Source organism: Heteronotia binoei, chromosome 15 (assembly GCF_032191835.1).
Source record: "Heteronotia binoei isolate CCM8104 ecotype False Entrance Well chromosome 15, APGP_CSIRO_Hbin_v1, whole genome shotgun sequence".
NCBI lineage: Eukaryota > Metazoa > Chordata > Lepidosauria > Squamata > Gekkonidae > Heteronotia > Heteronotia binoei.
In genome coordinates this window covers 39,748,963-39,759,764 of record NC_083237.1, presented here as the reverse complement: position 1 = coordinate 39,759,764, position 10,802 = coordinate 39,748,963, and the positions used below count along the sequence as shown (strand labels likewise).

General features: G+C 39.2%; 1 protein-coding gene across 1 annotated transcript; it reads right to left on the bottom strand.

Moving 5' to 3' along the window:
• Positions 1 to 5,725: 5,725 nt before the first annotated feature.
• On the bottom strand, positions 5,726 to 10,491 carry LOC132583499 (olfactory receptor 2AP1-like). The gene is made up of 2 exons (XM_060255129.1): positions 10,438 to 10,491; positions 5,726 to 6,682 (listed from the first exon to the last, which is right to left on the bottom strand). Exons 1-2 carry the CDS (start codon positions 10,489 to 10,491, stop codon positions 5,726 to 5,728), a joined length of 1,011 nt encoding a protein of 336 aa, XP_060111112.1.
• Between the last annotated feature and the right edge of the window lie 311 nt (positions 10,492 to 10,802).

Sequence of the window (10,802 nt, the reverse complement as noted above, 5' to 3'; positions counted from 1 at the left end):
ATTTAGCATGTTAGGTAATATTGTCCTAACTTAAGCAGCTGTTTTGATGTTTGATCTATAAAGCTTTTCTCACACTCTTTCCATTTGAATACACAGCCCATCACGTGCAATTTAAATCGTTACAATCTAGAAAGTGACATGGTATGACTTTTGCATAAATGGATGAGGTAATACAAAAACCAAGGTATTCTTTCATCATCACCACCACCACCACCACCACCACCACCATCATCATCATCATCATCAATCATCAGTCATCAGTCATCACCATCAATCTTTATCACAGTATTAACATTACCCAATCAGTATCTTTAGAAGAAGAAGAGGAAGAAGACCATAGATTTATACTCTGCCCTTCTCTCTGAATCAGAATCTCAGAGCAGTTTACAATCTCCTTTATCTTCTTCCTCCACAATACACACCCTGTGAGGTGGATGGGGCTGGGAGAACTCTAACAGCAGCTGCCCTTTCAAGAACAACCTCTGAGATAGCTAGGACTGACCCAAGGCCATTCCAGCACCTTTAAATGGGGGAGTGGGGAATCAAAGCCAGTTCTCCCAGATAAGAGTCTGCACAGTCTGGAAATGCCAGTAAATATGCAAAAAATGTCAACAACACAGCTTGAATTTCACTTGATGATATCATACGGATCTCATTGAACAGAACCCAATTAATGCCAATATGATTAGACCATTATTATGTATAGTGATGAGTTCACAGTAAAATATTTCTATGTTCTACAACGTCATCTTTGTACTATGTCATTACTTTTTGTTGTATCATTATCTACTTTAATGGCAATCATAGCTGCTTTTGCATAAACCAGGTTTAAACTACCTTTTCTATATGTCTCTATATTTGTCCAGATATGCTAGTGCTTCTTTCTATAAGTAATTTATCACTGATTTCCCATAGGAACATTTGCATATGAAATGTATTCCAAGATTTACAAACTGGGAAATATAAATCAAATTATTTGACTGCATACATAACGGAAATGCAAGATATTGGGATTGCTCTAGTACATTCTTAGGGTATAAAAAAATCATGTGGTGATCATTTCCTTGTTGCGTGGGTTTTCCTCCCTTCCTTCCTTATGCATAGGATGGAGAAAGTAGAGAAAGAAGTACTTTTCTCCCTTTCTCATAATATAAGAACTCGTGGGCATTCAATGAAATTGCTGAGCAGTCGGGTTAGAATGGATAAAAGGAAGTACTTCTTCACCCAAAGGGTGATTAACATGTGGAATTCACTGCCACAGGATATGGTGGTGGCTACAAGCATAGCCAGCTTCAAGATGGGTTTGGATAAAAATATGGAACAGAGGTCCATCAGTTGCTATTAGCCACAGCATATTATTGGAACTGTCTGGAGCAGTAATGCTCAGTATTCTTGGTGCCTGGGGGGGGGGGGCAAAGTGGAAGGGCTTCTAGCCCCACTTGTGAACCTCTTTTTTTGGCCACTGTGTGACACACAGTGTTGGATTGGATGGGCCATTGGCCTGATCCAACATGGCTTCTGTTATGTTCCTTCCTTCCTGGCACTATAAAAAGAAGAAGAGTGATAATGGCCAACATGTAACGATCACATACTGAAAAAAATTGTCCCTTGCTTAATTTGCACCATAGAAATGGAACCAAAGACTGGAAGATGGTGTGTATTTCACCATTCTCCCAAATTTCAAATGGGTAACTGTGCTGCTCTACAATAGAAGAGTCAGATTCAAGTCCAGTGGTACTGTAGAGCCCAACAGTTCCTCCTGTTCTCCTAAAAGTCTATTGATTCCTTTTACCTTTTCACAAATCATTCTTGAATTTAACAGTGAAACTATTTGAAACCCTAACAGTGAAACTATTTGAAACACACTTGTGACAAAGGTGGCTCCATCTCTACCTAACAATATGCCTAATAGGATGCTATTATAAAAGGGTAAGTAGCACAAAACAGGTCCAACAAGTTATTTCTGAAGGGTTCTTAGAGGACATCAATTGCTCATATGTGAAATTTCTTCTGAGCAATTTTTTTCCATTTGTTTCCTGTACTTTTCCTGGAGGGGAGGAGGATGTATCAATTATTTTCCAGGACTGTCTTTCAAACAGACACAGAAAAGCAACCAATATTTTTTCCTACCAGCATTTCCTTGGAACCCCCAGTTGCCCAGTCACCCAGCTAGCTTCACAACCACCTAAACCAGGGGTGCCCACAGGCTGGAACCAGCCCCTGCAGGACTAGTATTGAGTCCACAAGAAACTTGATCTCTCTTGCTTCCTTTGCTGGGACTGCTGGTAAATCATAGCTTGCTTTCTCCCATAGCCTATCAATCTTGTGGGAGAGATAAAAAGCCTAGCGTCCTTCTACATTGGCTGAGATTTCCTTCCCCCTCCTCCTCCTTTGATGAGGGAGGGGGAAGAAGAGCCAAAGAGAGCATCCCCATAAGAGAGAGAAAAAGTCAGAGTCCCATCATGGCACCTTTAAGACAACAAAGTTTTTTTCAAGGTATAAGCTTTCATGTCCTCTTTTCCACAGCTTCACTAAACCAGCTACAACTCAACTGAATTAACAGTTCAGTTACAGTTCAACTACAACTCAACTGAGCTCCCTTTGGCCACCCTCCCTCTATCTTTTCCTTTTCTCCCCAGTCCCCCACCAACTCCATGACACCCAAAGCAAATTTCTAGTGTCCATTGTATTTCTCTCCGCAATGGGCCTTATTACTAGTGGTTTAATAAATATATTTAGAGTATATTTCAGTATCATTACTTATGTTTTATGTTTTGTGGTCTTCGCATTTTATTGTAGATTGGCCTTTTCCTATTCACCATGAATGGTATTGGCACCTGAGTGACTAAGTTGACAAGACAAAGTGAATACTGCAGAGGGGACATGACCCAGCACTTTCTATTGAGAAGGTTCTTGACATTGCCAATATGTAATCAGTGAAATGATATTCCCTGCATGGTATAGTGGAAAACCCAGTACAGAACTGGATGGTTGAGCTTGGTATAAGACAGATTCACATGTTCAGAAATCTTCTGATGGAAAAAATATATATATCAGGCTCAAATCCTATGGAATACATAGGATCATTACATAGAGGGTTTTTTTTTAAAAAACAACAACATATAAACATACATTTATTTTAGAAAACAAAGTAATAGTATAGAGAGGATACAAAAAGGAGAAGAGAGATTATATAATATAATTATATATATCAAGGATAATAATCTGTTACGGCATATATAAAATAGAAAGAAAACATTTTCCCCAATATTCCCTTCATTATAATTTTAAAGAAATTATCTATAAAATACAATGGTCCTCACTTTTCTTATGTTGGGGTACTTTTATATTCAACATTTTATTCAACATTAAAAAAACAAAACAAAAAACATTTTTTAATTCCATAACTGATCTATTTTGCAACTACAGGATTAGTTTCATCATTACTACATTTTCAATATTACATATTTTGCCATTAACTATAAGTTCTAATATACAAAATTACAATGGAAAGTCTATTATATATCTCATAATAAGAAAAAGAAAGGGTGGTTTTGCTCAAAATCCACTTTTACATTTGTATTCAAAACTTGTTCTCATTCTGCTTCTGCATTGCAACATATTTATATATACAATTTTAAACTGTTTCTCATTGTCTCCTGATTGCATAATACAGACTCCATGTCTCCTCAAATGTTGTAATTGATCTGTTTCTCAAATAGCTTGTTAATTTCACCATTGGAGGGTATTTGTGAGTTTCCTGCATTGTGCAGGGGGTTGGACTAGATGACCCTGGAGGTCCCTTCCAACTCTATGATTCTATTCTATGATTACTGAAGCAAGTTTATTTTCCCATTTCTAAGCTTGGACGGATGTCTAATTTCCATTATCCTGTGTAGATAATTCTAGTACATAGTATTCTTTGGCTCTGATGTAACAAAAAAAATGATGTAGAGGGCTTTGATTTTGCCTTCCCATTGCAAAACAAATCCAGAGGCACCTTTTTAAAAAAGGTAAATACATATTAGAATGATATGCAGAATCCAACCAGCTTTTTCATTCAGAGTTTCTCAATTCTCTTCTGACTAGCTTTCCCATTCAGTTTTACCAGTTTTCTGTCCTCACTGCTGCAGCTGTCTCATGTGGCTTTTCTCTTCACAAGTTCTGTGAACCTCATCAAAATGGAATCCTCCCTACCTCTATGTGCAAAAAAGCTATCAGGATCCAACCCACTGATTCATACTATTCATGATTTTATAAACCTGCACCATATTCCAGTTCTTCATTCATTGTTTCTTTTTTCCTAAATCACAGAACTATCCATTATGACCCCTTGATCTTTTCCTGGGTGAGACCAGCAGACTATATATAAAGTTGTGATATTTTGTTCCAGTGTCCATTTACTTGCCCCTGTCAAGTCTGCAGATTCAATAATGAGTCGATGTGGATACAAAGAAACTAGTTTACTTTACTTACTTACTTTATTCGATTTATATCCCGCCCTACCCCACCGAGGTGGGCTCAGGGCCGCTTACAACAATAAAAGCTAACAGAGGTCGATTTAAATACGATTAAAATTATACAATAAAATACATAAAAACCTAAAAATACATAAAACTCACATCGAGTTTATTGATACTGGATGCTTGCGGCCTAGGCCAGAGCTTGAAGAGACTGAAATCATACAGCAAATACATTGCATATAAAGAGTACTTCAAAAAGGGGAGCTCACTCCACCCCCTTACACCTGAACAAATGTACAGTTAAATGAATCTACTTGGGGCTGTCAAGTCTGAGTATAACTTTATAAAGTTGTGATATTTTGTTCCAGTGTCCATTTACTTGCCCCTGTCAAGTCTGCAGATTCAATAATGAGTTGATGTGGATACAAAGAAACTAGTTTATTGATACTGGACACTTGTGGCCTAGGCCAGAGCTTGAAGAGACTGAAATCATACAGTAAATACATTGCATATAAAGAGTACTTCAAAAGCATTCCTACGGGCAGGGAAATTGTGCAGAGGACATTCACACATAGATGTTACCAATACATTCTCATGTTGATTAGGCGTACTGGCCTTGATGTTTTACTAGGCTCCTAGGACTCCCCCGGGCCTGAACTGAGAAGGTTCAGATAAGACTTTTCACACATCACCATTTCAAAGCAGGGAGAGTTTCTAAGAAAGGGAGGGGGGAACAGTAGAGAGGCACTAGCAGCATTTGGTTCTCCTTTGGTCCTACCCAGCATGCTCTTTGGTTGAGCCAAAGTTATACTCAGACTTGACAGCCCCAAGTAGATTCATTTAACTGTACATTTGTTCAGGTGTGAATGTTTTGTTTCTGCAATTAACTGTTCCATGAACCACACTACAATTTTGTTTTCACTAGCTGAGTTCTTTTTAAATACATTTTGTCTATCCTTTGTGTTCTTGCTATGTCTGGCAGTGCATCTTTATTTTTCAACACCTTGAGAAATCTGTTCAGAGTAAAATATTTCATAAATAAATGAACTCTGGCTAGGATATGAAGAATTGTAGAATTAATTCTGCAAATTAAGAGGAATTTGGATTGGTGAACTCAAACTGAAAATTCCCAAATATTAAACCAAACTTTTTTTTGTTTAAACAGAAGACCCTTTTGCAAATATTTTTGCAAAAAGAAGATGCCATTGAGCATGTCTAAGGGCTAAGATGCTATTGAGCATGTCATGGTAGGATTTTGTGGACTATGTTTTTACAAACAACTGATCAATCTGTCTCCTCAGTGCCTTCTTGACTTCTTTGTTTCTCAGGCTATAGACAAGTGGATTTATCATAGGAGTCAAGACTGCATAAAAAACAGATAAAACTTTATTGAAGTCTCTCAATGTATCAGTATTGGGCAAGATGTAGACAATTGTTATTGTACCATAAAAAATGGTAACCACAATAAGGTGAGAAGAGCAGGTTGAAAAAGCCTTTTGCCTACCACCGGTGGATGGGATCCTCATGATGGTGGTTATAATACAAGTATATGATATTAGGGTTAGCAAAAATGGAGGGAGGGTAAAAACAGAGGCAACAAGGTAAATGAGGATTCTCAAAAGATGAGTATCACTGCAAGACAAATCTATGAGAGGAAAAACATCACAGAAGAAATGATTAATTTCATTGGGGCCACAAAAAGATAATCTAGACACTAATATTATTGTTATTGAAATAGCTAGAAACCCACTAAGGAAAGAGCTGCCAACCAATTGTATACAGAATTTTCCATTCATACGGTTTGTATAATGTAAAGGCCAGCATATTGCTAAGTACCGGTCATAGGACATCACAGATAAAAGATAACACTCAGCTGCCCCTAGAGATGCAAAAAAGTAATGCTGCACAAAGCAGAGGTTGAATGAAATGGTTTTGTTCCCAGTCAGAAGGCTCACCAGAGTCTTGGGCAGGATGGTTGAACTATAGAAGGTTTCCAGGCAGGAAAAATTCCCAAGGAAGAAGTACATTGGAATATGAAGATGCTTATCAGCTACAACAAGTATAACCATGAGGATATTCCCAGCCAAAGTCATCATGTAGATTAACAGGAAGCAGAGGAAGAGAAGGGCTTGAAGTTCTTGAAGATTCCTGAACCCTATAAGGATGAACTCTGTAATAATTGTTTGCTTAACTGTATCTGTGGTGTTTTGGAGAGGCATCTGTAAGGAAAATATATTTAGAACAGAGTATTTGATAAGAATATCACACATGCAGTTATAAATAGAATGGCTTTTATCTTCAACAGAAGTCAACCCCACTTCGGTATTTTGATAGATAAAACCAGTTTAGGGCATTTAGTAGTACTCCTATTTCATTGTACACTAGCAGGCACACTTGTGCTGTCAAAAAAGCTAGTAGATGTCATTCAGAGAAGTTCAGACTTACAGCACTGTGGTTAACAGGGCTGTTTTTGTAGAAAAAGCCCAGCAGGAACTCACTTAGATATTAGGCCACACCCCCTGACATCACCATTGTTTGCACAATGCAAAAAAGCCCAGCAAGAATTCATTTGCATATTAGGCCACACCCCTGATGCCAAGCCAGCCGGAACTGTGTCCCTGTGCGTTCCTGCTCAAAAAAAGTCCTGGTGGTCAACATTCTTGAGACCCATACAATTCAGTAATACTTAATTGCACTTTACACATTCTGAATTATGCCCCGAATCTGTAAATCCACCACAACCTCAGATTTGCTTTTTTGTCCTATGAATAAATCATTATCCTCCACTCATTCAGCATTCTTATTTCATTTCCACTAGGTTGCAATATGAATCACAGCTATGAGGCAGCAAGTCCCATTGAGTTCAGTGAAACTTGCTTTTGAGAAAACATGCTTGGGATGGTGCTATTGCCTTCCTGTTTCATTCTATCCTCTCAACAACCTTGTGAGTTAGACTTAGAGAAAGAGTTGCTAGAACAGGATAATACACAGTACAATCTTATGCATGATTACACTTTACTAAGCCTAGTGATTTTATTGAACCAAGAAAAGTGTAATTCTGCTTGATACTGCACTGTGAGCTTCACAGTATCCTCAAATATCTAATTGCTATCACTAACCCAAACTTGCTTTCACAGGCATTATTCAATATAACCATATGGTAGCTGTGGAAATCAATATTAAGCATTTAATATATTTTTGTATTTAGGGCCAAATTGGAATGTAATATCACAGGCACTTCCAGTTATTCGCAGTGAATCTTCTCTGGGAGAAAGATAATCAAACCTATCTTAAACAAATGTATGTATCTCCAAATTTAATAACAGGATTTAGTTTCCCATTGTTCATTCTCTTACCTTTTGCTATCAGTATGCCTCAGATTCTTACAGAAGGAAGACCTATAGATGTTGATGACAGATGGGGATGAAGGTGCTGAAGAGCTACTGGCAACAGTTCAGTGACCATCATGAATTATAATCAAACCAAATGTGTGTATTGACTGGTTTTCATTTATTCATTTTTAATCTTTTCATTAGGTCAGATCCAGACAGCTTTTTCACCCACACCTGCCCAGTTTCCATTCTTATGACAACTTCCATCTCACATGGTTTTTATCTGTGTAGATCTCATAATAATCAGCATAGCCTTTTTCACCAGTGGGAAAGGTGGCTGAATCCAACCCATTGGCTGTTGCCTTGTGCATGCTATTTGTGGATTAAGAAGAACAACTAAGGCACAGACGTTTTATTAAGAACCGTTATATTCTGTGGTGCCAGTATCTCAGCGGAACAAAGAGAAATGAAATTAAACATTACTCTGGGGACCCTGTTAGACTTAAAAAGAGCTCTAATCGCAGCAGAAAAGATAACGAGGAAGCAAAGGTAGATTTTCTTTTAAAATAGCATTAGAGCCATGATCAGTTGGTTTCATTCAGTGGGTTAAATATTTAGCATCTTAATTTTTAGGACTGCCAAATAGTTCTTTAGTGGATTAATTAAATAATCAATGGAAACGCATTTGTATATTAATTCAAAACAAATTATTTTAATAGGACAACCAAAGTGTTGTAAAATTACCCCCTTTAAAGATACTATCCATTGTTAGGAATAAACAATATTGTTATTAAGGGCAGATCCAGCTTTTATTGATCCATATGGCTGTTGATCCATATCTTTTATTGATCCATATGGCTGTTGAGAATAGGCTCTTGGAATACCATGGTCTGTAAAATGTATTTCACACTGCCATTCCATTTGAGCTACAAGATAGCAATATGTCTGTCTCTAGAATTTTGGGTCATTCACAATAGCACCAAATGGAGATTAATAGTATGTGCCATAAGAAATAGTCTTTAGAATTCTGTCCTGATCTTGAGCCTGGAGATAACTCTTCTAAAATAGATATAATATATGGGCTATATCTTGAATGTTGCAACATAGCAGAACAAAATTCAATAGGTGAGGCATATTCCCCACTCTTTGTATTTCCATAAAAGGAAAGCTGCACCATGTGAGTTTCTGCATGTCTTCTACTTTTCCATAAACATTGCTCTTCTCCATGGAATGAATCAAGTGAATACTTGCCACCATTTTAATCACAAACAAAGTCAAACTGGACCCTTGGATATTCAGAAACTGGATGGTGGTTTCTGTTGAGAACCATTCACTGTAATATTAAGACTTTCTTTAAAAATATTTCATGCAGCATTTTTGAAAAGTAGATAGAAATAATTGATTGGTTCTTATTACTCCTTTTGTTGAATTCTTCCTCCAATGAAGAAAAGCTGTCTCTAGTTAGAGGGGGACTTTACAGTAGGATCCAATACTTATATACAATGTGATTGACTGGGAGTATGAATAATAAAGCATAAAGGAATGTCATTAAGCAAATCTTTCAGCATGCATGTATTCATAATGATTCCCCAGTACTGGAAAAGAAATAGTTGAGGAGGAGTACATAGTGTTGTACTGGATAAGAAATAATTGTGGAGGAGTACACAGCACTGGAACTCAGAACAAACTTACAGAGATGGTTTGTGTATTTTATGCTATTTAGAAGACAGAAACATAGTCTGGAAAAGAAATACATAAAGATTGCTGGAAATTTAGTAGAACATTTTAATAAAACATGTAATACTAAACTCAATATTGATAACAGATTAGTGATAATACAAAGAGTAGAATGTGCTATCTGTAAAATAGTTTGCTATGCATGATACAGAAGAAAAAGACCTTGATTAGTAGATTTTCAGTCTATCAAAAGAAGCCAGGGAAAATATAAAGTATCCTTTACTTTAATAATACTGCTTATTGCCCCCCCAGTCGAAAGAAGAGACAGACACAAGTGTTGGGTTATAACTGGGCCGCTTTATTAAATCAATTAACCTGTAAACTCGGCAGGGATAAGACCTATCAGAACAAGCCCTGGGGTCACCCCTTGACCCCGCCTTGTCCTAAGGGCAAGCACCCCTGCCCCCAGCACAAACCCGCCGTAATTCGGGTTGTAACTGAGCGGCCAGGCCCCCAGCCATTCTCCACCTGGGCTAGCATCGATCCCCATGGAAAGATCCGCCCAGGTGAGGCTACCCGTGGTCTGCATTCCCCGCACTGAGCCGTGTAGCCCATCTGCGGTTCATACAGACCACCCGCACCACTGGTGCTAGGCCAAAGGGGCTCCCCTGCAAATCCTGTGGCCAAAACATCCCCCAGCCACCGCCAATGCCAAGCCTCTGCTTAGGCATTAGCGCCCCACCGGGCGGCCCAGAGCCGACCGCAAACCATGCCGAATTTCCTCCAAAAAGGCCCAGTTGCCCAACTCCGACAGGTGGACACCATCCGGCCGATACAGGTCAGCATCCTCGACCCGTATGGCCGGATGAGGCAGGAACAAACCCAAACCACCCTCCATGGCTATCTGAAGAGCCCTATTAACCTTGTGCCTAGCGCGCTCAATCCCCCCAGGCGAAAGGGCATACCTCCACACCCTGCGTGGCAGAATAGCGGACCACACTAAAAGCACCCCCGGCCATCTCCGTCTGATTTCCCGGAGATCAGCCAGGGCCTGCTGCGAGAGAGCCTTCCCTCGCAGCATCCCCAGGTCGTTCCCGCCCAAATGAACGACAAGGATGTGTGGAGGCCTGCCAGCCCTTTCCCTGAACAATAGGGGCATAATTCCGGGCCAACGTAGGCCCCGCCATCCCAGCCATTCCACAACAGCCCAAGCACTGAGCCCCAGCTGGGTACCAACTGAAGACCGCCGAGCTTGATGGGCAGCCCAGAATACCATGCTGTGCCCACAGATGAGAATACGCCATCTCTCACCCCGAGCCACAGCACCTGA

What these genes read in the sequence shown, in the direction of transcription:
- LOC132583499 (XM_060255129.1), bottom strand. Translation starts at nt 10,491, where the DNA reads ATGGCCGGGGGTGCTTTTAGTGTGGTCCGCTATTCTGCCACGCAGGGT. An exon ending in CTGCCACGCAGGGTGTGGAG is followed by an intron (nt 6,683 to 10,437) that starts GTATGCCCTTTC and finishes TTTTCCTTACAG; the next exon opens with ATGCCTCTCCAAAACACCAC.